The sequence below is a fragment of the Exophiala aquamarina genome (assembly GCF_000709125.1).
Source record: "Exophiala aquamarina CBS 119918 chromosome Unknown aczIA-supercont1.8, whole genome shotgun sequence".
In the NCBI taxonomy this organism is placed as follows: domain Eukaryota; kingdom Fungi; phylum Ascomycota; class Eurotiomycetes; order Chaetothyriales; family Herpotrichiellaceae; genus Exophiala; species Exophiala aquamarina.
Genome location: NW_013550580.1, coordinates 905,193 through 932,206, shown reverse-complemented (window position 1 = coordinate 932,206; position 27,014 = coordinate 905,193). Strand labels below are relative to the sequence as shown.

The 27,014-nt window shown below is 49.2% G+C and overlaps 8 protein-coding genes across 8 annotated transcripts; 5 read left to right on the top strand and 3 right to left on the bottom strand.

Annotated features, from left to right (window-relative positions):
• Window positions 1–20: 20 nt before the first annotated feature.
• Window positions 21–1,510, bottom strand: A1O9_08896 (uncharacterized protein; the record flags this gene model as incomplete). The annotated part of the gene is made up of 3 exons (XM_013402378.1): window positions 21–191; window positions 247–1,365; window positions 1,439–1,510. The coding sequence occupies 3 exons, from the start codon at window positions 1,508–1,510 to the stop codon at window positions 21–23; spliced, it is 1,362 nt and encodes a 453-aa protein (XP_013257832.1).
• Window positions 1,511–4,356: 2,846 nt separating this feature from the next.
• Window positions 4,357–5,157, top strand: A1O9_08895 (uncharacterized protein; the record flags this gene model as incomplete). Its single annotated transcript, XM_013402377.1, has 2 exons — window positions 4,357–4,682; window positions 4,737–5,157. 2 exons carry the CDS (start codon window positions 4,357–4,359, stop codon window positions 5,155–5,157), a joined length of 747 nt encoding a protein of 248 aa, XP_013257831.1.
• Window positions 5,158–5,870: 713 nt separating this feature from the next.
• On the top strand, window positions 5,871–7,287 carry A1O9_08894 (uncharacterized protein; the record flags this gene model as incomplete). Its single annotated transcript, XM_013402376.1, has 4 exons — window positions 5,871–6,037; window positions 6,092–6,500; window positions 6,579–6,895; window positions 6,975–7,287. The coding sequence occupies 4 exons, from the start codon at window positions 5,871–5,873 to the stop codon at window positions 7,285–7,287; spliced, it is 1,206 nt and encodes a 401-aa protein (XP_013257830.1).
• Window positions 7,288–8,714: 1,427 nt separating this feature from the next.
• On the bottom strand, window positions 8,715–9,661 carry A1O9_08893 (uncharacterized protein; the record flags this gene model as incomplete). The annotated part of the gene is made up of 3 exons (XM_013402375.1): window positions 8,715–8,979; window positions 9,066–9,264; window positions 9,379–9,661. 3 exons carry the CDS (start codon window positions 9,659–9,661, stop codon window positions 8,715–8,717), a joined length of 747 nt encoding a protein of 248 aa, XP_013257829.1.
• Window positions 9,662–11,569: 1,908 nt separating this feature from the next.
• Window positions 11,570–13,072, top strand: A1O9_08892 (uncharacterized protein; the record flags this gene model as incomplete). The annotated part of the gene is made up of 1 exon (XM_013402374.1): window positions 11,570–13,072. The coding sequence occupies one exon, from the start codon at window positions 11,570–11,572 to the stop codon at window positions 13,070–13,072; it is 1,503 nt and encodes a 500-aa protein (XP_013257828.1).
• A 759-nt stretch (window positions 13,073–13,831) lies between these two features.
• On the top strand, window positions 13,832–15,616 carry A1O9_08891 (uncharacterized protein; the record flags this gene model as incomplete). Its single annotated transcript, XM_013402373.1, has 1 exon — window positions 13,832–15,616. The coding sequence occupies one exon, from the start codon at window positions 13,832–13,834 to the stop codon at window positions 15,614–15,616; it is 1,785 nt and encodes a 594-aa protein (XP_013257827.1).
• Window positions 15,617–19,639: 4,023 nt separating this feature from the next.
• Window positions 19,640–21,613, bottom strand: A1O9_08890 (uncharacterized protein; the record flags this gene model as incomplete). The annotated part of the gene is made up of 2 exons (XM_013402372.1): window positions 19,640–21,371; window positions 21,426–21,613. 2 exons carry the CDS (start codon window positions 21,611–21,613, stop codon window positions 19,640–19,642), a joined length of 1,920 nt encoding a protein of 639 aa, XP_013257826.1.
• Window positions 21,614–23,142: 1,529 nt separating this feature from the next.
• Window positions 23,143–26,589, top strand: A1O9_08889 (uncharacterized protein; the record flags this gene model as incomplete). The annotated part of the gene is made up of 1 exon (XM_013402371.1): window positions 23,143–26,589. One exon carries the CDS (start codon window positions 23,143–23,145, stop codon window positions 26,587–26,589), a length of 3,447 nt encoding a protein of 1,148 aa, XP_013257825.1.
• Window positions 26,590–27,014: the final 425 nt, after the last annotated feature.

Below are 27,014 nucleotides of genomic sequence, written 5' to 3'. Positions count from 1 at the left end.
ATGGAAGAAATGAGAATTCCTTACTTTTTCCCAAGGCAGTTTCGAGGACCAAACTGAAAGGGTTGCAGCACGTCTTTGCTGTCTGAATCGAAACTTGGATCTCCCAACCATCGTTGAGGGCGGAACTCATCTGCAAGGTGAAAATTCCTCTCAGAGTGATATGCAGGCCAATGAATGACCGCAACTGTTGTCTAAGATCATTATTAGTACGGGTACAGAATTCCCAGAACAATGAAACTTGCTCACCTGCTCTGGAATGAAATATCCTTCGATGTAGTGTCCACCTTTTGGCACATCACGGCCCAAAGCAGATGGTACCGGCGGGTATAGACGTAGTCCCTCATCGAGACAGGCGAGGAGATACTTGAGCTGCGCCACGCTGACAAGATTAATGTCGTCTTCCTTTTCGAATGCCGACCGGATTTCGGTTGTCAATCGTTTGAGACTCTCGGGGTTCTTCAATAGATAGTATGTAGTTCCGGCCAAAAGAGATGATGTGGTCTCACTACCAGCAACGATAAGAATATTTGAATTCTCTCCTATCTCATCGGGGGTCAATCCCCTGCCATCTTCGTCATTGTGCCGCAGGATATATGACATGAAGTCCTCGCGATACTTGAAGCCGCCCATGGCTCGTTGGCGTGCCTTGGAAAAACTAAGAGAGAAGTGCTCCATTTGAGCTTTGATTAATTTGCTGGGCAGCAAATATTTGGTGGCAGGCATAAGCCAGGGAAATCGTTTTCGTGCTTGATTGAATGCTGATAACTTGAATCCGCCAAAGATCATGGCTACCCACGGGTGATAGCCCTCGCTTTTAAGACATCCAAAGGGTTCTCCAAAAGCCAAGTCGCCAATCAAGTCGAAGGTCGTGAAATTGTACCATTTGTTCATGTCAACTACAGGGTTAGAAGACGCTGCGTGTGACTGCAGTCGCCGGATTAGTAGAGACACATAGCTTTGCATAATATCTTCTTGTCCACGTAGCGCTTTCTCGGAGAAAGCATGAGAAACCAAGCGCCGCACACGAGAATGGTCGGTATCGTTGGCAACAAGAATGCTTGCAGTGTTTGTCTTGCCCTCGCGGTATAGTCGACGATCTTTTGGAAAGTTTGGATCACCCGCCTTTTTGTGGCCGTAGATCTCTTTCCAGGCGTCAGCTGTTGTGAAAGAGACATCGTTCGGTGCATATCGGACAACGGGCCCGTATTTATCATGAAAGCGCTTGATATCAAACCAAATAGTGCCTTTACATAGTCCAAGCGCGTAAGGGATATTTGATGCTGCGTATAGCTTGGGTCCAGGTACTTGAGCAAGTGGATGAAAATACAGATTGTATACCACAATGTAGATTCGATATAGGACAAGCTAAATTGTCGATTAGCCCTGCTGCCCTGGTTCCATGTTACTGAGGTGGGTGTGGTATGGACGGTGCACTTACTACACACACGAAGAGACCGATCAGCAGAGAGAGGCCACTTGGGTCATTGAGAAGATCTATTCCTCCGATCATAGCTTCAGTCGATTACTTTTGGGACGCTCAGCAGTCTCGACTCAGAAACAACTAGGAGCTGTGCAGCTCAAGGCTTTAATGCTTGCTAATCACAAAAAGAATAAGCATCAAGAATTCAAGCGTGTGGTTTGCACATTTACCGCTGAGGATCACTCAATGTGATGCATTTTATCGCTTGACACAATGGTGGCGCCGGGGACAGAAGCAGCAATGCTGCGCAACGTCGCCGAATTGCTCATGTATGGGCATGTCGGGCTCCCTCGCGCAATCCGGTCCGAATAATCTCCTGGTTCACAAATTACTGGAGGATCTAAAGCTGGGTTGGAATGGACTCGGGGTTTCGGTCCGGTCAGGCGCATGGATCACAAAAGATGCTGATTCCTGAATATTGTGGAGGGTGTGGGTGGAGAAAGGTTTGAAGAGTGCTACCACTGGCCACAGTGACCAGCCATTCGAGCCCCATGATACGGAGTAGGGGGTTCTGATCCCGCCATATCTCTAAACTAGGCCTCGACTAGCCACTGATTATCCAGACAAGCCCTCAGCCTGGATGCTCCTAGCCCTGAGGCTTGTGAAGTGCACTGGCTGGCCTAATACCCCTAGTCATTTCCAGCTAGAGAGAAGCCTAAGATTCTCTAAGCGTCCCAGGCTTGTGAGGCTTCAAATAGTCATCGGCCCGTATAGCAGTAAGCCACTGAAAACTGTCGGCTCAGATTTACCCCGCGAAGCCAAATCCACGGCCTATGGGTGGAGGAGATCTTGCCTCGAGATCTTGCCTCGAGATCTTGCCTCGAGATCTTGCCTCGCCAGGTTCATTCCCCAGCAAGATGTTTCACCTATGGGATGTCATTCTGAGTTCTACAAAGTATCTCGAGTAGAGCTGTGATTAATATTTATCTTAGCTTAGCTGAACTACCTCGCACAATGTTCTCGCAGCATCTATCGAAAGCGTCGGATGGCGGAAATGGCGTTAAGCGAAAACGCTGGCTTGCGTGCGATTATTGCAGGGAGAAAAAGGTCCGCTGTAGGTTCTCCTGCTCGATAACCATCCACATGCCTCTGAAATGATTGATTTTGCAGGCGACGGAGGCAAGCCATGCACATATTGCGCTAAGCACGAGCAACAATGCAAAACTTCAACACGTCGACGAGTCAAGGATAAGTCGCTGGAACCCGAGATTATGGCTCAAAGACTTGCGAGACTCGAGGCGATGCTACAATCCCCTTCACATTCCTCACCGGAAGTTTTGAGTGAGCAGCCCCCCCTCCAATAACAACACCAACAACGTTCCAACATCGTACAGACAGTAGCCCCTCTTCGTCTCATGTGCAGCAGCATGAGCCGACTAACTTGAGTGGCCGAGCCAAGCCTCACCAAACATACAACTCGGCAGAAGCTGTAGGATTTTCGGCTCATCAGGACAACGGCAACAGTTCTACCAAAAGCCAAGGTCTGTTTGAGACTATAGTAGAGGCCTGAGGGCTAGAGATAAGTGATAGTTCTCTGACAACTATATGCAGAAAGGCTGTCAGCTCGCGCTGCTGCCGTGGCTAGCGACAACAGCTCAGATGCTTGCAAAGCGTCTCTTCTTCCGGTATACCTCGATACGATGCCGGACAATCTCAGTGGCAACTGCGACGAAGAACAAGAAGGGAGCAGCGTGTACTCCGCCGAGACCGTAAGATAAATGACACAAGACTCGGCGGCAATTTTGCCTATGCTAACTTGGCTTTCCTCTTCACAGTATTTGGAGTACCAAGGTGAGTCATTGATGAGGCAGGATCTTCTTGTTCATGCATAACAACGACCAGGTCCTCGATCATTCCTATCCATATGTTCCCAGCCTGGTATCCATTGGGTCGCAGAGAGAGTGAAAGGCACAGGCTTTCCAAAATCAGCCGCGCGGTTTACTAGGGACATGACACGCCGGCTGAAGCTCACAAAGAAAATATCAATCGAGCGTGCTCCAGACCCTGATGAAGAAACTGCATTTAAATACACCAGAGGTATCTAACTTTATGCATGGAACACCATTGGTCCCTCTGCTGACTTGGCCTGAAAGCATTTTTCGATAGTGGTTACGAGGCTACCTTTGGGATCGTTCAGCGTCCCTGGTTTGAAGCACGCCTGCGTATGCACTTTAGCAATCCTAAGCCGGAAGACGATGATGCATCATGGTATGCCCTCCGTAATATCATCTTCGCTGCAGGCTGTCGACTTCTTATGTCGGCGGGCTCAACCTTTCTGGAGAGCTCGCGGGCTTCCTCGCCATATTTCGAAAACGTCCTTGCAGTTCATACCGAGTTAATGTTTTTACCATCTTCTATAGTTGGTGTACAGGCACTCGTTCTTATGGTCAGTTTATCGTTGATGCCCCTTCCTGGATTTTTTCCCAACTGATGTCCGTCCCAGGCTTACTACACCGAGGGTGTGGGTAGCCCTCTCCTACAATTCATGCTTTGTGCAGACGCACTACGTCTTGCTTGCTCCAAAGGTTTACACAGGCAGCCCGCGCGGTCTTGGAGCCTGCCTGAGCACGAGGTTAGCCACCGCAGCTGGATCTTTTGGGCTATATACTGCCTAGACAAGCACATCTCCAGTCGATCTGGGCGGCCATCAGTATGTTCATCCTGTGTATCGTACACTTTCTTCTCTAATACGGCTGCAACAGATCATGGATGACGAAGAGATTAATTGTCGAGTACCAACAACAGGGCCATTATATTGCCCCATGAATCTCTCAGCCCGCTTGGTACTGATAGACCTTCACCAACTCTGCTCTTTCGTGGGGAAGTCACTCTCTAGTGCCCGGGCTTTTCGCCGAAATCCCACCGAACTGCTTCAAATGGTTACCTTCCTCGATGAGAAAGCCGGGGTGCAAGGCGAAGCGGTGGAACGTGTTCTTTCTTTGAAGAGTGCTCTCGACCCAGCACGTCTGCCAGGGGACCTGAGTTTGAAAGTAGCGCTCGCACTTCATTTTACTTACTTTGGCCTCTTATTCGACATCCACACGACGTTAACTTATCCATGGTCTCGAGGCATCATCAGCTTACGCCAACATCCGTCATTCCGTGATCAAGTTGAACGATCTTACTCTATAGTGGCGAAGGCATCGAGAGACGTTATTCTGGCAAGTCGACACATTCCTTTGGATGCTGCTTGTCCCTTTCTGTAAGTACAAGCTTGAATCTTGTCAGCGCTAAGTCAACACTGACTCATTGTCAGGCTCGCATACTACGTCCCAATTTATGCCCTGATCAATCTATTCATTCACATTTTACAAGCACCAAATCTTCCCTCTGCTGAATCCGACCTTCTTCTGATGGAACTCGGCGCGAGTCACTTTATTCGTCTTGAGCTAGCAACTGAATCTCAAATATCCACGCCATTTGTAAGAGATATTGCACAGATGGCGCGGAATGTTGTGGAACGCGCGAAAAGTACCCCTGCGTCAAATCCCGATCGCAATACTTCCGAACTTCAACAGACTACAGGCCTCGGAATTTCTACGTTGGACCCAGAAAACGCAGCACTTGAGGAAGGAGATTTCTTGTGCGAAGACGGCCTGGATGAGGTTAGTGGTCCCAGTCAAAATACTGATATGTCATTTCTGATATCCTCGACAGTGGTTCGATATGTCATTTGACCCTGGAATGGAAATGTGGAGCTCTTTGCTGCCGATTGTTGAGCAATCACCAACCGACATAATGCTGCCACCAACAATGCAGTGAAGGATTGGAAAGGGTCTAGACTGCAGAATCACGGAAGACAATCAGCGGCTACAGACATCAGCTAATCGAATTACACGAACGCGTGGCTTGTTAGGGCGAGGAATCCTGGATAATCAAGAGAAGATTACCCAAATTCAATAGCGACTGTAAACATATGACCTTATTAGTGTACAGTGTACCTAGATGAAGACCTCTTTTTGTCCTGGATCTGAAGGACATCCTGTGATCTGCCACAACTCTCCAGACTCCAGCAACGAATACGCCGGAGTTTTCGGTCCGGGACTTGTAAACCGACCCTCACTGTAGCTCTGACATTCTCGGTGTTCCTCGACTTTGAGAATTCTGTGCTAGCATCAGAATATCCGGCGGCTCAGCCTAGATGTCTGTAAGGGAGCATTCAGTGACTGGTTGCCGATGATCTAGACCAGATGACCTCACGAAACTCCGAAGGCTCACCTGACGAAGCTATGGGCAAGGTTTCGTCAATATTTCCAGATCATGTCTCAGACACTCGTTTATTGTAAAACCAATCTTATAAGTGATTTTGCTTGCTGAAGGCGGCTGCTTGTTCTTTGAGTGTACTGATCCTTAGAGGCCTTGACAAACTAATCGTACCAGTTAACGTAAAATGACCCCAACGTCTTCTAGCCAGGTGGCTGTCGTCGGAGCTGGACCAGCCGGACTCTTACTGGCCCTAATATTGGCTCAGAATGGTCTCACAGTGACAGTCCTAGAAGCAAACGAGAAAGTCGATGACAGACCGAGAGCACTTCTCTATGGACCGGCAGCATCCCAGTATTGATCAGTCAACAGCAACCAGCCTGCCTCAATATGCTGACTGCTGTCTAGGGTCATTCGACGTGCGGGAATCATCCACAAAGTCTTAGAGCGTGGATTCTTGGTCAAGAGCATGGCGTGGAGGAAGCTGGGTGGCGAAAAGATCACTGAAATTGAGAACATCGACACCCTTGACGTTCCTGACCACATGCTCGCGTATCCTCTGAACTTGCTTGCCGAGATTATCGTCGCGGAACTCGCAGAATTGCCCAATGCATCCATTCAGTGGTCCCACCGAGTCATTAATGTATCAGAAGACAATGACAAGGTCTGGGCAGAAGTCGACTACCGAGGTGAGAAACGGAGTATAGGGGCGGATTTCCTGGTGGCCTGTGACGGTGCTCAAAGCGGCGTTCGGAAAGCGTTGTTTGGCAGGGAATTCCCTGGCTATAGTCTGGGAAAACAAATGGTGACGACCAATGTAGGTGAAGGAAGACTTTGGTGGCCACTGGCTGGCTCGCATTCGAGGTGTAAGGCATGCTGATGTTGAAATGCACAGGTGTACTACGACCTCGAGAAGTACGGCTGGTCTGATATCCAGTGGACGATCCATCCTGAACACTGGTTCATCTCAATGAAGATCACAAAGGATGGATTGTGGCGCGTCGCCTACGGAGATGATGCTTCGTTTTCCGAGGACGAGCTCAAGCAGAGACTTCCGGATAAGTTCCGCAAGATCCTTCCCGGGAACCCCGAGCCAGATCAATACAAGATCAAGACCATGGCCTCCTTTCGCATGCATCAAAGATGTGCCCCGAAAATGAAGGTCGGCAGAGTCTTACTTGGTGGAGATGCGGCTCACTTGTGCAATCCCATGTACGTTTTCAGAGCTTTCTTTTGATCTGCTGGAAGACAAAGCAATTTGCAGAACTTGAGGACACTGAATATCTTCTAGGGGTGGTCTAGGGCTTACCGGTGGCATCGCAGACATGGGGAGCCTGACTGACTGTCTTCTCGGCATCTATTCTGGCCAGGCGGACATAGACATACTAGACAAATACGACGAGATGCGGCGGAGGATCTATCAAGACGTTATCAATCCGCTGTCTATAACGAATATGGAGCGAATGAGCAAGGACGCCGAATGCGTTCTTGAAAACGACCCTTTTCTTCAGTTCGCCGCTGAAGCTGGTCAAAATCCCGAGGTTGCTGCACAGATGTTCATGGTATGTGACCTCCGACCTTCGATTCTTCCGTCTGACATTTGATGAAAGCGGGATCTTGCAATGTCTTGCGATATGACGCAGTTTTACAAGGTGGGGGAGGACAAGAAGATTACGGCTGAAGAAGTAGATCATCTGAGAAGCAATATCTAATAAGTCGAGAGTAATTGAGGACTTGGAGAGAATTTGGGAGTCTGGAAGGACACCATTAGCCATTGAGACAGACCATGGTGGAAAGAATGTCCAATGGATGGTGGCAAGACAGCGAGTTGGTACATGTCCTGCAGTGGAATGTTCTGCGTTCGGGCATATCGGCTCTGAACATGTATGTAGATACATTGATATGCATAGACATATTTGAGTAAGGAAAGCTCCCATATCCAAGGGATCAATGTCCGATGTGTCGATCAAATTCAGCAATCATCACCTACATGCGGTGCGCATCTTTCGTTAAATACAACTTGTCACCTCCTGATATCCTTGGATTATTCTTTCAGCTCGTCAGAGCGGCGACTGCGTTCTTTCTAATGCAGCAGGGATATGGCGAGGTCACCTTCAGTCAACAATGTTGATATGAATGTAGTCAGCAGCTTCTCCGGCCCTGCGGCCTGGGCTACATCACTGTTACTGGACCTAGGCTGTTTGAGTACCTGAGAGTCCTCCACGACAGGAATGTCCCTGTGCAAGAACACGCTGCTATCCCCTGAGCCGTCAGCGTGCGACCTTTTTTCCTTGGCAAAACGAATCGTTCTAGCCTAAGTATAATATCTCTTTATTATACGGTAGCTAGACTCCCTCTTTCTCTTTCTCTCTTTAGCTTTAAGATCCTCGTTAAATAGGTAGATAGTAGGTGAATAAACTCCTATGAATAGCTTCTCAAACGATGTATTCCGTTCATTGATCTTCTTCAGCTCAAATATACACCATTTCAACTCACCAACTGGTGGTAGACTCCGTTTGTTCTACCATGGCAAGAAATTTCGACCAGTGAAATAGATCATCAAACAAACCGCCACGTATGGGCTTCCGTACGTTCATCGCCAACATCCTCGAGCAAGTCAGAGAGGTTTTCTTGGGGATGAGCTTGGAATCAGAGTATCGAGAATATCTCTCCGGCCTGTCTTTGGCGATGCTAGTGCCACCGTTCGGTTTGTGTTCCGACTCTGAATTTCCAACACTAACCAGTCATTCACACGAGGCAGGCATTCATATTATGTTGATGTGTTCTCGTTCGTCCAAGGCTCATTCTTCAGAATCAACTCCCCATCACACCTGGGTTATCAAGTTAGTCTTCGACGATAATGTGCTCTTGACAAGAAGGGAAGGCTCCACGCTAGGGGTGCCGAGGGGCGATACAGGGAGTGACGCAGGGAAATTACAGACTAGGCATTTGGGTAGTTACACAGAAAACAGCTCAGATACCAGATCGTCATTACTTATCTCGGAAATAGAGGCCTCTTTATAGCATAATTTTAAACCCCATTCTTGGAGAAGGATGGGATCTGTCCCAATTCCACGAATTTCTCAAAAGCGTGCGTGAAAGAGTCAAACGAATCAATATGACCGATCCAACCAAGCTGTCTGGCTTTGTTGATGCTCAAAGTGGCGCACCAAGTGTGTTGGAAAACCCGATCTTGGAAAGCCCAGGTAGCCGCGTCCCAGCTGGCTTTTGCCTGAGCAGAACCGCGCTTCTCACAGATGCGGTCCCACACTGCCTCTTGTCCATGGACCACTCCACTAAGCTCAGTTACAGTTGCGTCTCGCCTTCCTTTGGGCGAGGCTTGGTAAAGATTTGTTGAGATGTGGCCCGGCGGCCTAGGTACTCGACCACTCGAGGCCACATGTATCGCCAGCTGAAGTAGTCACCATTGGTGACGTTGAAAGCCTGGTTGCCGGTGTCGGCATCGGTAGAAGCCCAAATTGTCTCGTCGGCAATGAGCCTTGAATACGAGACATCGTCGTAGCATTCCCAGTAGACTTGATTGGTGGGCATCTTTGCTTCTTCTCTTAGTTCGATGCACACTATGATATAAATAGCATAAGTTAAAGCCGAATTCATGCCGTTCGGCGCGGACGTATAGCCAATGATGGCTTCAGGACGAATGACGTTCCATTTCTAGTTTTGGTTCTTTTGACGTTTAATGAGATAGTCCTCTTGCTCGTAGTAGATATTTCCAATTGGGCTCTTTCTTCTCTCCTCCGCTTCTCGAGCTGGTGATGGGACAGGCATTAAGTGGACGTTGTAATGTTTGCCTCCAGTCTGGAGGGTACAATTTTCGAGCTTCGGAGCAGTAGCCAGTAACGCATCCTGGAAGTTCTCAAAGAAAGCTTGGTTGGCGTTGTTGAGGCCTATAAAATCATCCTTGTGGACATATGAGGAAAAGTAAGCATGTGTCACATCTCCACATTCATTGTGCATCTGGTCCGCAATCGTCTTTACATATTGGCTGAAGTCAAGGGCCAAGTAGTGGATTCGATCATCGTGAATAGTGGTCTTGAAAGGTGACCGAGATGTGACAATGAAACGGGACCACTCGCAAGGTTTGGTGCTTTTTACGAGATTGTGCAGACTTGTTATAGCGCAAGCTGTGCTATAACAAGTCTGCACAATCGTCTAACGGCGCGTAAAAGATAGAAGGATCACGACACGTGAAGAACTCCAGTGCAGTGGCATGCGTGCTTAGGCTGGGATTAGTGATTGATCCCTCAATTGAAGACAAAGAAATCTGAAACGGTTATGCACCACTTTATGAGGTTGACAGGAGAATAGAGGCCGGTAGTCTTTGTTTTTGATGACGACACCTACAATGCACCCTTCGAGTTATCGTAGTTATGTTTCGGACGATGCACGAATAACTTACCGTCGATTCGCGTACAGGCTCGGCGATATAAGAAATATAGTACTAGGCAGCCCGCAACTATTCAAGGAGCTCGCTGCTTATCGCATGAGACCTTCTGGGTGCCCTCTTAGGCCCCTCATGCTTAGAGCTTGCCACCGACGCGAACTCAAGGTACTACTTGTACCCGAGAGATAGAACTACTAATTAGCATATCTACTAGCTATTAGTATACCTACCTATTAGCACAAGTAGTGCCCAACAAGCAGTCTCTAGTACTACCTTAACGTCCGTGTCGTAGCAAGCTCTAAGTATAAGGATCCTGCGGGGTTCTAATGCGTTAGGCAGCGAGCTCCTTAAGTAGTTGCAGGCTTAGCTACCTCTTAGATTTAGCTTTTAGGCCTTTTAAATTATAGGTAACTAATATAAATTTCAAGCTAAATATTATATATTTAGATATGATAAGACTAAATATAAGAGTTTTAGTATGAGTTTATTTAACTACGATATACCTAGTAACGAGGACGTTAAAGCTGGAGAGAAAGAGAAAGGCAAGATATCAGGAATGGTTGGCCTGACAAGCATAGTTAATAGGTCCGACCGTCCGAGAATACGTGGCACTTCGTGCTTGATTGTAGTCTTCGGTTGTTGAGCGATCCTCAAGAGCTTACGGACCTATTGCCTGACAAAAGGAGAGTCCAGCTATTGTATCAAAGAGTAGATATAATCTCCTCTAGTGGGTCGTACGGTAGTCGTGGTGACTATCGATAGAATTGGTCACGTGACTTAGCCTTATTGAGAGTCGCTAGTAGTAGTAGTCACTAACCAAGACTTTATGCGTGCTTAACCCGTGACACCCTACCTTGGTTAGACACTGTTCGTAGTTTAAATTATAACACTAAGTGACTAAGGCCGTTCTATCTTGTCTAGGAGTATAAGCAGCTTCTACGCCTATACTAGGGACGTTTTTTTGCGACTTCAATGGCGTTGTATACTATTAAGAACTTTAAGAAGTAATTCTATAAAATGCTAGTATAATAAAGAAGAATTATTATTTATGTATGGCACTACATAGTGGGTTGAGAGCTTGAGAGCTCTAGGGCGTCTATTTCGCGTATGGCGGTAAGTTCGCGTTGCAAACTTGGCATTTTTTAGGGTTTTGTAAGTTACAATACTTTCCGGCGTCCTTACCAGGTGCGATCATAATAATAATCTAAATGCTCACCCCACACCTCCCAGCCATCTCCCCTCTATCTCCACTACTAGCGGACCTCACCGCCCAACGGTACTTGCATTTCCATTTTATCTTCAATTAGAATATCATTCATCCCCGGACTGTCACCAAGTCTAGTATTGGTTTACGCATCTATGTGATATTTCTAGAAGACGAGGTTGTTAAGCCGCAGCTCAAATTGATGCCAGTTATGATATGAAAATTTTGAGAGCAGAAAGCTTAAATTTTGCGAAGAGTCACCCTAGAGCTGGTCAACATGGCTGGACGACGACCCTCAGAGACAAGTGCTCTCCTCAACGAGCATGGCATCGATGATTTTCGCAAGTCTGTCGAGCAAATACATCAAAGGTACTACGGTGCTATCGAGGACAGCGAAACTACCACGTTACTGAAGGGTCCCGAGCTCGAAACAACATGGCAGGCTGAAACTAGTCTGCTCGCCAGATACTCTGCTCCGCTGATTATTACCTATCTCCTTCAGTATTCTTTTAGTCTGGTTACTGTCTTCGTGGCTGGCCGCTTGGGTACGAAAGAGCTGGGCGCTGCGTCGCTCGCCACCATGACTGCCAATATTACGGGTTTATGCATTTACGAAGGTCTGGCAACCAGTCTCGATACATTGACCTCTCAGGCTTTTGGCAACGGCAAGAAGCAGCTTGTGGGCCTCCATGTTCAACGCATGAGCCTTTTAGTCTGTGTTGTAACTATTCCCATTGGTATCGTCTGGATTTGCTCGCCCTGGATACTGTCTGCCTTGGTTCCTGAAAAGGACCAGGCTGTCCTTGCGGGCCAATTCATGCGAATCTACTTGCTGGGTGGTCCTGGCTGGGCAATCTTCGAAGCTGCAAAACGATTCTGTCAGGCCCAGGGTGACTTCACTGCATCGTTGGTGGTAGTCGGCATCTGTGCTCCTCTGAATCTCCTTTGGAATTGGCTGCTTGTCTTCCATTTCAGACTGGGCTTCCAGGGTGCTGCATGGGCTGTTGTCGTCTCCAACAATTTACAGCCTATTGTCTTGGCCCTGTACATTGCCTACTTTGCTCGTTCAAATCTGCAATGCTGGCCCGGCCTGGATCTTCGACGAGCGTGTCAGAATTGGGGGCCCATGGTCAAACTCGCCATTCCGGGTGTCATGATGACCTTTTCTGAATGGTTAGCTTTCGACATCCTCACGATTGCTGCCGGTCATCTTGGCGAGATCGATCTGGCTGCCCAATCGGTCTTAATGACCATCGTGGTGACCATGTATCACATTCCCTTTCCGATTTCAATTGCGGCCTCAACCCGGTTTGGAAATCTAATTGGATATGGAGCGCTGGAAGCTGCTCGGCTTGCATGGAGAACCCACTACCTGGTGTTCGTCTGTATTGGAACATTTGATGTGATCCTGTTGACATCGTGTCGGCACATCATTGCAGAAGTCTTTACAAAGGATGATGCAGTCCGTGCTGCTATTACCAAGGTGGTCCCCATAGCGGCAGCCGCCCAATTTTTCGATGCCCTCCTGGCGCTTTCAAATGGCCTGCTGAGAGGCCTGGGAAGACAGAAGATCGGAGGATGGGTAAATCTTGGAGTCTACTACTTGTTTGCGCTGCCACTTGCCTTCTTTCTCGCCTTTGGACCGGCTAAGATGGGACTGACTGGCATGTGGATCGGCCCAAGTTCTGGATTGGCCGGCGCCGCTATTTCCATGTTCCTGTACATGCGTTACACAGACTGGCAGAAGGCAGTCGAGGATGCAAGAGCCCGAGAAGAATAATGCGGCGATCCAACCACATCGACAACGGCTATTTCCGATTTCAACTTAGTCGGGGAAATTCACACACGGAGATATCGGCGCCAAATCAGGAGTCATTTTGCAGTAAGGATGATGTATTGCAGGATTCTATCGATGGGTCGGCTGGTGAGACATAGAAAGCCAGGGCTCAGAAAAGCTCCAGCAAGATAAACTACATATTCTATTTAAGAAGCCCTTGTGCATCCATCAGGCCCTTTTCATGCTCTTATCATCGGCCGCATTACCGCGATAATTCCGCATCCTACATCGTATTCGTTACATGGCGCTCTGAAAGCGGAATTACTCTCAACCAACAACTCTGTCTGAGTGGTTCGTTCATTGTTTGTTTCTACTGGGTGCCACTCTAACTCAGCCCGCCCACAACCGAATGCATCCGCAATTAGCCGGCTAATCTTTTCATTGTTCCTCATCATCCGCAACCTCGACTACATCATCTTCTCACCGGAGGCAATAGTCCGCCATGTCATTGGAGTTGAATTAAACGGTAGTGTCTTACTGTACGCGTAACACTCCTGCTTACCCTCTACGAAGTACTGCTCGAGGCATTTAGGGTAATGTTCGTTTGGAAGCGGGTCATCTTCCACGCTAAGCAATCGGGTATATGACGACGAGCTTTGAATCATTTACTATCTACCATTTCTCTTTCACTGCCATAGCTCTCAGGTGGGAAATCTTTCCACACAACTGCCACCTCAGCGTCGTCTTCCGGTCTTTGTCGAGATGAGTGGACAAATTGATCTTACAGAATTCCTCTTTCGTCGCTTGCACCAGATCGGGGTGAGGTCAGTACATGGTGTCCCCGGCGACTACAACTTGACAGCCCTCGATTATGTTGAACCTGCTGGCCTGCATTGGGTCGGAAATGCAAACGAATTGAACGCCGGCTATGCCGCAGACGGCTATGCTCGAATTCGGGGAGTTTCTGTCTTGGTCACCACCGGTGGTGTTGGCGAGTTGTCTGCCATCAATGCTATTGCTGGTGCATATGCTGAGATGGCCCCTGTGGTGCATATCGTCGGCACTCCCCCAACGCAAGCCCAGGATGGTGGTGTGAACCTGCATCACACACTCGGGGATGGAAATTTCCGGCATTTTGCAGAGATGGCAGCCAAAGTCACCGTGGCTCAGGCCAACCTCATTGATCTTGCCACAGCAACGGCTTCCATCGATAGAGTGATTCAGGCGTGTGTTCTGAATAGTAGACCGGTGTATATTGAGTTGCCGACTAATATGGTAAAGGCCAGAGTACCAGCCTCAGACCTCGACAAGGCTCTGGATCTGACCATGCGCTTCACGGATGAAGGATTCGAGGATACGGAAGTGGACCTTATTCTCGAAAAGATCTATGCGGCCAAGCAGCCATTCATTATCGTTGACGGCTTTACCAACCGCTTTGGGATCACGGAAGAGGCGGATGAGCTCGTCCGGGTCACTGGATTTCCCACATCAACAACACCGTTCGGAAAGGGGATCATCAACGAGACATACCCCAACTTCCATGGAGTGTATGCTGGTCTGGCAGGAAATCAAATCTACAACCCATGGGCCTACGGCACGGATTTGGTGCTGCGATTGGGGCCTTTGAACAGCGATGTGAATACATTTGGGTTCAGCACTATTCCTGACAAGCACAAAGCCATTACATTTGACCGTGATTTCGTCGAGGTCACAGGAACGAAGTACACAAATGTGCACATCAAATCATTACTTCGCAGGATCCTGGACCGGCTGGACACGAATAAGCTTCCTAAATACGACCCCTATCCCGATCTAGGCATTCCCTCTGAAGAATTGAAGAGCCTTCCACCCACGCAGCCCGAGGATGTCATTGATCAGCTGACGTTCTGGCGTCGGATCTCAACATTTTTCCGTTCGGGAGACATCGTTTTGACGGAAACGGGAACTCCATCGATAGGTGGCCGTGATTTCGTTCTGCCTCCGAACACGCGCCTCATCAACTCATCCATCTGGTTGTCGATCGGCTACATGTTCGGTGCAGCGCAAGGAGCAGCACTAGCATTACGCGAGCTACTCGCCGAAGGCAAACAGAGTCAAGGCCGCACAATCCTCTTCGAGGGAGATGGTAGCTTGCAGATGACAGCTCAGGCGTTCAGTGACATCATCCGAAACCGACTCGACATTACGATATTTATTCTCAACAATGACGGATATACGATTGAGCGATGGATCCATGGGATGAAGGCAGGGTACAACGATGTCCAACCATGGAGGTACCTGGAAGCACCTAGTTACTTTGGAGCACCCAAAGACGACCCTGCGTATCCAGTGTTGACCCTGCGGGCTGCAAACTGGGGTCAGCTACAAGAGATCCTAGCAGATCCCCAACTTCAACAAGGGAAGGGCCTGAATATTGTTGAGGTGATGATGGAGAAGGAAGACGCCCCGGAGGTGCTGAAGAAGTTGGTCCAAGCTGTAACGGAACGGAACAGTGGCGCCGACAGACAGGCGGCGGTAGAGGACAAAGTCGAGACAGCAGCTGGCTAGGAGTTCCCGGCCTGGACATTGTTTCGTTCCTGCAACAACACTTCCCACTTCGGAGGTTGTCATCCAGAGGCGGCACACATGTATTTGGCATGTCCAGGATCGATAATTGGGGATATTGCGCAAGGGTTTCGCGGGCCATTGATTAGGATATAGATGGGGTCAGGCGTTGGAATGGCGGGGGATGTCATTGGATGTTTAGTCTCAAGCGTCGACTCATATGAGCTGAATGATGTTCTGATGAGGAAAAGACGGTGTCGATCCACCGGAGTTGAGTGGCACAACGTGACGAGCGACAGGCGCCGACAGTAATCAATCGAGCAAGGCTTAAGCGAGAATCAGATCTAATATGGAAACCAGCCGATCCGTGAATGACTACATACCCCGTTCTCCTCGAAAAAAAAAATAGATTTGGGAGGGAGTCTTTGTGCCAAGCCACAGAGTGTGTGGCCCAGCGATGGGGGATTTGACTTTACATCATCTGGAGTTTGCCTTCTGTCCCTTTTGCGCGTCTTTCGGGTCCCCCGGGGGTGTCTGTTGGGTGCGCCTTGTCTCTAGCTAAAGAGTACGGGGGCCTGGGGGCTTGATTGGTGTCATTCGTAATATTCTGCGACAAGGTCAGTATTAATACATACAGACGGAGTTCGCGAAGTCCCAACCAAAGGGCACCTGGTACCCTCGTACCCTCGTACCCTCGTAACCTCGTGACATCGTAACTTAGTGATCACTCCTCCCTCGTATCTGGATTCTTCAGTGCAGCCCACATCCCACTTGCCCACTCACTACTCACTACTAACTGCTACTTACCACTCACCACTAGAACCTCAACGTGTCAAGAGTGTCAAAGTCTCACTCCTTGCCAACAGTGACACCATGGAAAATTCCATCGATCCTCATCTCGCATCCTCATCTCGCATCTCGCATCTCGCATCGACTGCGCCGGCCACGTGGTCCCTGCCCCCAGATACGACCTCTGAGTCTCTGACCTCTGACCTCAACATCAAACACGGGAAGGATACCAGCTAGTCGGTAGTCTCCCATGGCCTGGTCTTCCCAACCGTGCGAGACATTGAATTCAAGGTTTCCCTGATGGGGTTTCGCCTGGTCTTATATTTTGACTCCGCTGTGGCGTGTCCATTGCAGCTGAACTCTCCCGACTTCTCTCCCAAATCCCCCTTCCCTTCGGTTCTCGGCTGCAGGTCAACCGCATCAGTCATGCATGGACCCTGCGACCCTCGCGGAATGGCGTTTATCAGATCAAGCTGAGCATATCCGTTAATTCCTCCTCACCAGACACCTATTTCGGTCAATTCCACCAGTTCATACACGCATCCCCAGCTGAGACTGTTCCAAGCTCAGTCTCATCGTCCAGATGACCCCCCTTATCTGCAACACTGGCACGGAGCGCCTAACTTCTCTTTACTTTCCCTCTGGCCTCCCTCGCGGCCCTGCTGGCCCTACGCCTACAACTTTACTCTCCGACGCCAGCCAGCCATACCAAAGGCATCTTCGCTTCCGTGTTTAGCGAGAACGGCGCCAATTTGACTCCATGCGACCACAAGGCTCACCCCATCCAGATCTCACCCAGTCTCATCATCTCCGAACCCAATCTTCCAATGTATCTCGCCCGTTGCTTCGTATTCCTGCCACGATGCCCCTTCCCTGTCCTACTGAGTTCCAGCGACGCACAACAGGGTATAATTGTCATCATGCGTCAGCCATAATATAGGTAGGGCCAAGGGCGACCTAGACTTATTTCTCATTCCCCGTTTTCAGCATCGTAAATCCATGCTGATCTTCTTTTACCCATCCCGTTCCTGTTTCGATAAATCATCCGATCTTCTAACATGTCTCCTGCTGGAATAAAGATGGATCATTGCTCCTTTTTTACTTCATACACAGTCTATCTGCTCTCTCTATCAGGCATCTGCCTTTTCTTCTTCATCTGTCTTGTCATAAGATCTATCAGATCGCAACAGCCTGTCCTCGACTCCGAAAACAACGTTTCACATGCACTATTTGTGGAATCTCCATTTCTTGAAAAGCCGGGTCTAAACTTTCTTCATGCCACAGTGTCAGAAAAGTCAATACAAGACATCGCGTTTGAGAACCCGCTTGCCGCTAACACCCTCCTCACATCTTCGCATTATACGAGTGGATTCCTGGCTGCCAGAGCTGATATTGAACGGTCGGAAAAGAAGTCCTTGCATCTGGAGGTGCCCGACATGGACCCAATATCGAAGCACGACTCGACCACTCCATCTCTCGCAACAGACGGTGAATGCATCGCTAAGCAGACTCTATGCAATTCAACCAGAAGTGATGTTGCACCAACTCAGCGACCTATATCCGCATTTCGTGAGGTTGCGCATCATGATTTCACAGAGCAATTTCCAGATGAATCCGATCCCCATGTTTATTGGCGAAGGAGAACAATGGTCTTTGGAACCAATCCCTGAGTTGAAAAGTCCATCCACGAACCAATTTGGTGGCACACTGTCAAAGCGTTCTCATGAAGAGATTCGAGGTGGTCGCGTAGACCTACTCGATCTGGAGGAGATCGTCACACCACATCATCAAGCATTTATCAATCACCACTCAATCAATTATTCATGGTTCTCGACCGCTTGGCCTGGGTTTGATAGATAGCAAACACAAACACACTGCGAGACGTTGCTTCAAAAATGGCACGATCCCATCTGTTTCGGGTTTGCACACGTGTTCGGTCGGTGATGGGTTTTCTCGCGTAGTATCATGCAGGACATGAGAACACGAGAGCAAGATATCGTGCAATCTTACATGATTGGTTGGCGGACTCAGTCTTGACGGCGGCTAACTCCAACCTGTTGAACTGAATGCCAGGGCTAATGCAGGGAAGCGAGTCACGAGGTCAGTTGCTTGGTTTCAATCGCAAAGCTCGACCTTGATTTACATTTTGATTGAGAACTGGATTCTTTGCGAAATACGAACGAGATAGCCTACAAATGGCTGAAATGGCTGAAATGGTAAAAATGACAAGGTGCTGCTGAATGCATCTGGGATGAAGGGACTTAACATTATCGGGTGGGACACTCAAATTTACTCTCGAATGCACGACATCAATTGGTTTTGCGGTTTTGTTTTGAAATGTTATGTCAAGTACTATACTTCCGACCAATTGGCACTGTGTGCAATTCAATTGTTGACTCTGCAATGCAATGCAATGCCTGTACGTACATATTTACTGTACATCTTTACGTATGTCTGTGTCCGAGATACTTTTTGATCGTGTTTGACACAACCCTTGGCTTTGCTTTGATGCCGCCCGCTTCCCGCGTTCCAGGGCAAGCGGCTTACTGGCCAATCTCGTGAGTTCTAGTTTGCTTTTATTTTCATGGAAGAGAGTATCTCCTTCCATGTCCAACCAAATAGAAACGTCAAACGTCCCTTTACGTAGGTAGTGTGGACCCGGGCCGAGATCTTGAATCTTGAATCTTGAATCTTAACTCTTGACTCTTGACTCTTGATCTTGACCTTGACCTTGATCTTGATCTTACCTTGCCAATGTCGCACTGGGAGTGCCTTGTAGACATCACATGACCATGACATGACACAGCCATGTTGGCACCCTCACCTCGTATGCTTATGATGCTTCCTGGATGACAAGACACAGATTTATTGGGGATCCGTCCCGTGCTCAGGCGTTGCATCATCATAAAACGAGCGAGATGTCTGGCTGGAGTGGGAAGAAAAGGACAATGGCAAAGCAATGGAGGAGGTGCTCTGTTAGATTTTATTATGCCCTAGCCAGAAGCGATTTGAGTGACGGTATGCTCTGCACAACAACTTTGATTGTTGTGGCATCTACTCTCGCTTTTGATCGCCATCCGGGACAAATGGCTGTCACTATGGCCTGTGCAGGTAGAGTCTCATGGTCACGGCCATGAGTACTGCCATCATCCTAGTTTCATTCATATACTTGCGACACTGCTCATATCCGTTTGCACCTTCAGAGAAATGACGGCTTGTGCTCGGCACTTCTCTCATTCACCTGCCAAACCCGAACCAACCCCTCTTAGCCGGCTTTTGCTCCTCTGTCTCCTCCGTTCTTCCTGATGTAGCTGGCTGTTTCCGTACTGGTTCTGAGTCTTGCACGCGGCCTGTAAACTCCTCACGTTTCTGCCCAGGATACTCAATATAGTTCCAGGCAAGGTCAAAAAAGAGTGGCTTGACAGGTACAGGCCGTAATTTGGGTGGATAATTGACAAGGTTGCTCAAGTCAACGTTCTCAATGTACTCGTTGCGGTTGAGACGTTCGATCAGAGGAGAAGGTTTGATGGTGTTGGTTTCAAGCTGAGTATTAGCCTTTGTAGAGGAGGTTAGAGCCTTCAAATCTGCCAGTGCGCGATACTGCGTGACTAGTTGACCCAAAGTATCCACAGTGGCTTGCAGCTGTTCTGGAGAAAGATCAAGTCTAGGCGGCGACACGCTGTCACTGGATGATGAGGATTGGGAAGATAGCGTCGCGGAGGCTGTTTGAGCTAGGTCGAAAGCACGGGTGTACAGAGCCAGTGCGTTGGGAATTTTCCCATTGACAGCCTGTGAGCGGCCAACGGCAAGGCATTTGAGGGCGCGGAAGTAAGCTTGTTTTGCCTGAAGTTCTTCAAGAAAGACCGCATCTGCAATTACACCCGGCAGTTCCTTCACGGCGTCAAGGCTCTGGAGGATCAGGTCGTACAGAGCAACACGCTCACGGAGCCGCGAGAGGATGCGGCCAGCGCTCTCCTCTCTGATGTTCTGAGGCTTTCCATCCTTGCGTGGCTTCGACGGTCGTTTTGGTTGCTCAGGCTCAAAGTCCAGACCGTCATGTGAACCTGTGAGAATTCTGTTCCGGCCAATACGCCATTCGATGACAGCATAATTGACAGCGGTTCGGGTGATCTGAAGGGATTGAATACGGCTATCGCCGGGATCGACACCCTCGGCGGTAAGTTCGTCGATGGCGGTTTTGGTAGCATCTGCAGCGTCCTGGTTCGCGGTAATGACATCCTCATAGGAAGTGGCAAAGTCCTGGGCACTACAGTCGCCCTTTTGAAAGCCGGCATATTTAGCAAGAAGGTGATGTTCGCAATCTTTAGACTGGCCCAATGCTTGAGAGATGTTGGCATGTTCAAGTTTGACGGTCCTGGTGCGCCATGATATTGTAGTAGGGATATTCTGGGGACCGTCTTTGGTTGGAGCAGCGTTGGTGGCAGACTGAAAAGCCAGGGGATCGAGTGCTTGGATGTCTTTTCGAAGCGTTGCCTGAGACTCGGGGAAGCTCTCAATGGCGATCTCGTCAATAGGCTTTGTTCTCGCAACCTGGAGCTGATATGCGGCATATCGAATGCTGGGGTCGACGATGCCGGAGAGCAAATCCTTGTACGCTTCCGACTTGGCGGCCTTGGACAGAGCTGTGTAGATAATGTGTGGGAGAGAGTAATTGTGGATGCAGGACTGCCATCTGGCCTTCTCGAAGTCAAGAGTACCCTTCAACATGGAGAGATATGCAATGGCTTCCAAGGTGTCTTGGGATTGGGCGATGCTACCAGCGGATTCATGGTTGAGGACATCGACCAGATTTTGAGCGTACTGCACAGCCCTTTTCAGTCTGGAGGCTATCTGACGTTTTGTAGAGGCAGGCATCGGCTTCTGGGTGGATTCCTGGGACTGGGCAGACTTCATAGCCATTGCGTCGGCCCAGGCGCGCTCGGCACTGGCGAGCAGCAGTTGAATCCATCTAAGGTAGGAGGGTTAGAAGATGAAGGGAGAAATATGAGCTGGGAAGAGGTACTCTGCATTTCGGACTACATTTTCAGGAGTGACGGGGCCTTTGGGATTGTATTTCCTGCCACGATTTGACGCACCAAGGCGCCTGCGGAGGCTGTGGATCCTTCGAGTGGCCTGGGAGTGGTAGGAGGAGTAGTCGCCAGCGAGGAGAGCGCGGTCTCGCTCGGAGACGATGGAGTGGGTGATGTTCATTGTCGTGTTGTGTCGACGACGTCGGGGAGGGAGGAGAGGTGGTGAAGGCACTGGAGGGGCATTTAATAGAAATAGTGGCAGGAGCGAGATCGAGTATGTGGTAACGAGATACGCTTGCACTTGCACTTGCCGTTGAATTTCATTGTGTGCGGAGGGCAATTGCCAGTTGCATGTGGATCCCCTCCTCCTCCTCCACCGCTCGTTCTTCCTTCCGCAGAATTTCCCATAGGTTTACCAGCCTTCCTGTACATCACATGATATCACGATTCGCCTTCCACCCACGAGCACTTCGTCCTGTCGTCCTATACCAGGTTTAATCTTTTCCCGTACTACTACAACACACGTTCTCCGTCCTTCCCTCATCGCTTCTCATGCCCTCGGTGCACCATCCACCGTATATTCCATCGGTCTGACGACACCAACTCTTGTTCCATTTTCGTGGCATGCTAGAGCGGACTTCCTCATGCCTTGAACCAGCTTCCCAGCTTTTCCTCCGACGATTTGATTCACCAATCCCCATCCGGTCCACTCGAGCCCTGGGGCCGGGCTTCTGGAGAAATGCCGCCGACCAGCTCCTTGTCAATCTCCCCCCTTGGTGGCCCTCCGATACCAACAAGCTCTCCTCTCCGCCATCCCTCTTGGGCCCTGATGGCCTTTCGACCCTGCTGTGCCGCAGTGCCCTCCGTACACCTAATACAAGCACAAGCACAAGGCTGTCAAAATTCTATATACACCATGTTGCCTTGAGACAACCCGGGCAAGAGGCGGAACCACCAAACCACCCGCCGGATTTCGTCCATCATGCAACCCAGGCCTTGGAAACTAATCTGGAATACTACAACCACCCACAGAACCAGCCTACGGATATTGACTTGCAGAGGATACAGTCTTGGTTTATTCAGGTCTCCAATCAAGCTGACTATGCAGCCCGAGTCTTGCGCCTTCTTTCCCGCGCTTCTTCAAGGCAATTGCTTACTTCCGCTCTCAATGCCTACGTCCTGATCCCCTTCGACCAACGCTCCCAGAATGACTATCTTTGTGCGGTTCAGGCTGCTATCAAGTCCAACAAGCATCAGCACGCCAGACAGATTAATGCCGAGGCCACAACTCGTGCTCTCAACCGCGACTGTAGTCCCTTGCTGTTACTTTACAGCCTCTCAAACCAGCTATGGATGCTCGCCGTCCACGTTTTTCAGCATTCTTTTCAAGCTGACCCGGCTCACGGAAAACTTCTCGCGGAAATTACCAGTCGCCCGCATCTACAGCAAAAGCTGCCCTTAGCAATCCTCGAACTTGGCAAAATTCTCAAAGCCCCTACGCCCACCACATCCAGCATCCATGGCCTTCTCCGTTCCCTCTCCTTCGATCTCCAACGACTTCTCTTTTCAAGTGGCTCTCTGATGAGTGACATAACACCCAAGGCCTTGCTAGAAATCTTGGAGACATGTTTGCCCTCATCCAAATCCCACGAAAATGCCATAAAGACACTACTCAAATCTGTCACCAGAATTGACAAAGGCCCCATTGCCATGTTGATCTATCGTCATTTACGCTTCTTGCACCCGTCGTTTACTCCAAACCCGGCCCTCATCGGCTCTCTCATTTCCATCCACACCCAGGAGCAAGCCTCGAGAAGGACATTGACTTATCTGCTCCAAGAATTTGCAACTCACCATGGAGTCGCCGATCAACAGGCTTACCACGCCGTTCTTCACGCTCTCTCCAAGCAAGGTGACATAAACGGCACCCAGAGCGTCTTCCTTGAGCTGTCCCGTGTCCACGGTCAACCCAAGCACCCCAAGTTCTACTCCCCGCTGATCTACGCCTATGCTCGTGTAGCAGACCCTGAAGGCGCCAAATCCATATTTGGCCTTATGGAATCATTGGGTGTTGAACGAAACACTCACTGTTGGAACATCTTGCTTTATGCTTTTGTAAGGGCGGACCAACCTGAGTGCGCATTGCAACTGTTCCAATCAATGGTGACCCAAGGAGTCGTTCCTGATGCTCACACCTTTGGCACCCTCATGTCCATACCCTCTTCCTCCGGCGACATCAACGAAGTCATGAGGGTGGTTCAACTTGCCCAACAGTACAATATCAATGTCTCGTACGAAATGACCGCTGGAGTTGTACACTCTCATTGCCTCAACGACGATCCTGACGCCGCCCTCCAGTTTGCTGTGGCATCCACTGGAGCAATGTTGGGAGGATCACCCATCAAAATGTGGAACCACATACTGAGATACTATGCCTTCCGCGCTGAACCGGAAAAGCTCCTGCGAATCCAAGATCAGATGAAGGAACTCGGTGTGGTACCTGATGCCATGACTTACGCCGCATTTATGACAGCTCTCGTTATCGTTGGCAAAACAGGAGAAGCCGCCCGAATTCTCAGGCATCTGGATATCAAGAAACGGCTAGTGGCTAGCCGCTTTCAATACGCTATCGTTCTCCAAGGATTTTTGTTGGAAGGAAACCGAGATATGGGCCAAGTTATATATCATGAAATGCTTCAAAGATTTCCGGATGTCGGCCCAACGGCGAGGTTGGCAATGCTGCGCCTGAAAGGCCAGATATCTCTCGAAGCTCGCGGTCCTTCCGTTGCAGATGTGTCGGACTACGTTGCTGAAACCCTAGCCGAAATATCTGTCGCAGATCGCGCTACCAACGAACCGCAACGAGGCATTGGTCGGCGTAGAAATGTTGACGCATTTCCATCTGTATTCGTTGAAGACCTCATCAAGCTTCTGGTCCTCAAAGGAAGATTCAAACAGGCTGGATATCTTCTCAATCGCTTTTCGTCCCTCGCACAGTCGGCTTTTCTCGGCCTTAACCCCCGCAGCGACAAGTCAATCACGCTTTTGACGGCTCGATTGGCAATCTTGAAAAGCCAGAAGGCATGGAACATCTTAGAGGACACATGGACGCAGATCCTCAGACTTGGTGTCAAGTTTGGCCAGTCAATTGATGTTTCAACCCTTTCGGGGACGAAGTCTCCCAATCTCGCAGCGGAGTCGCCTACTACTACGGCCAGTCAACTCGCCGTCAATCCCACCACCATTCTTCCTGAGCCTGAAACAATGTCAATCCCCTCCTTCGCTGAGCCATGGTTGCTTCACAATTCATCCCCTAACGTTTGGGAGTCTAAGATAATATTCCCTCGTCGGTTTATTTTATCGGCGGCTATCACAAGATATCTCAGTGCAATGGCTGAGCAAAAGCTATTTGATAAGGCTGTTGAAACGGTTGAGCGGCTTCAAACTATGGGATTCGCGTTGACAAGCAAAAATCTGAACTTCTACATCCAGATACTGTTATATTCTCCAAATTTGGAGCACACCACTTTGGCTTTTCGGCTATTTGAAGAAAAATTGCTGCCAAACACCCCCCCTTGGAGTGTGCTTGCCCGTGGAAAGTGGAAAGCTACAGATGCTTCGGAACGTCACACCTTTGTCTCCGCCTCTGGTTTAGAAAAGAGGAAAGACGTTGAGAAAAGGAGACCAGACCTGCTCTTGCCCACATACCTTACCTGCGTTCATCTCGCCAGGATTCTACAACAATCTCAACGTTTAGCTGAACTAGGAAAAGGCGATACTGCACCTCTCATTGCCCTTTCACAAGTGGCTCCAGGCACGTTCCATTTCATACGAAAAATCCCTCACGTCCCTGATCGGGTCCAAGGCATACTTCTGCGTAATACCAAAATAATCAGAGGGGATAGTCTCCGGCACTTCGGACATCAATTCAAAGCCGATCGCTCTGGCGTATTAGAAAGCCAATCCCCCATAGACCATGTTCCTGTCGAGAAAATCTTGAGTCTTAACGAAGACCTCGGGGGATTCTCATCTGAACTAAATAACGACATTAACGGTATATCCTCTAGTGATTTTATTGGTTGGGAAGAAGACCATTCAGCTCGAGGTACTGATAAAGATCTAACAGTGGTTGCCCAGATTGAGAGTTTCGAAGACTCGGATGTAGCAGCCAAGCCTATCAAACCCCCCCCAAGCGAGGATAGTCTTATTAATACCTCGGCTCAAACTGTGGCACAGGGTGAGCGATACGAAGGCCAGATCAATAGATCATATATCTACCTGGACCACAAACATCGATTTGAGAGCTCAGTGGAGAGGAGTGAGAGGATTAAGAACGAAGAAGAAAAACTCATGGCTGTCGTTCACACAATGCGTTCAGATGTCAAACATCCAAGACTCATGAGCCATATGCGGTTTGGTCGTCCGTCTCTGAAGGCTCCTGCACGAAAAGTACCAACTATAGGCGATCGCACAAACTGGGGCAGATCTCTTTATAATCCGACAAGCCACCCACTAGAGAGTATAGCACTCTCTGCGAAGAGCATGCGAGAGGACCAAATGGAAGCAATCAGGTGTCAGGCGAACTATGGCCGCACTGGGAAATATAAACTGATTCGGGAGATCAACCGCGGACCACCTCAACGTCTTGAACGAGTTAATGCTCCAGCGGGACCTTATACCAGGAGGTCGCTCTACCGGGCTGAGGACACAGGAGCACCACTGGACGTCAAATTGGCCGCCAAAGTCGACAAAATGGGGCCTTTACCTCGATCATTGTTGAGAGGATTCACGTTCAATCGAATGGCAAGGCAGAGACAGGTCTTCCTGAGAAAGTGGAAAGAAGAAGAGAGGAGCAAATCATGGGAACGGCGGGCGCAGAGTGAGGAAGCTGTGTTCCTAGGCGACCAGTCTCAGGTTTATAATGCACTTGACGAGACGGTGGAGATGAACCGGGCGAAGGCAGCGGCAGCCAGAGTGAACGAAAAGGAGAGGCTTCAGGCCCAAAAACTTGAGGCGCATAAGGCCGAAAGCCGGAGAATTCTGAAGGCATACGCGCCTGAGCGCGAAAGGAAGCAGGCGGAGGCTGATCTGCTTGCTAAAGAAGAAGTCGATGACGACGACGAGAAGAAGAAGAAGAACAAGAAGCGTTCGGGATAGAACGGCAACCATCAAAGGGAGTTGTTGTGGCGAGTAGGGAAAGCAAGTTGGAGAAAATTTGATGATGTCTGAGACAACGAATGACTCTGCTCTGTATACTAATATTGGATGGCTGGCTAGCTGACGCGCCGGCTGTGTGATGATAGATTTCTCGATCTTCTACGGAAACACTGGCTAGATGTGTGTATATTTGTGTGCTGACATATCCGTAACATGTACTACCTAGTTAGTTACCTTTGGTAAGTATTCTCTTATCCATGAATTCAAGGTGCGTGTTTGAAAGTAGGACTAGACCGAGTGCCAGGAATTCAAGTTCTCCCAACGACGGTTCCCAAAGCCTTGCTATACGTCATACTAGTAGTCTGGTTATCATTCGCGGATGGTTTCAATCAATCGCGGTCTATCTATGTACCTAACTATACTTA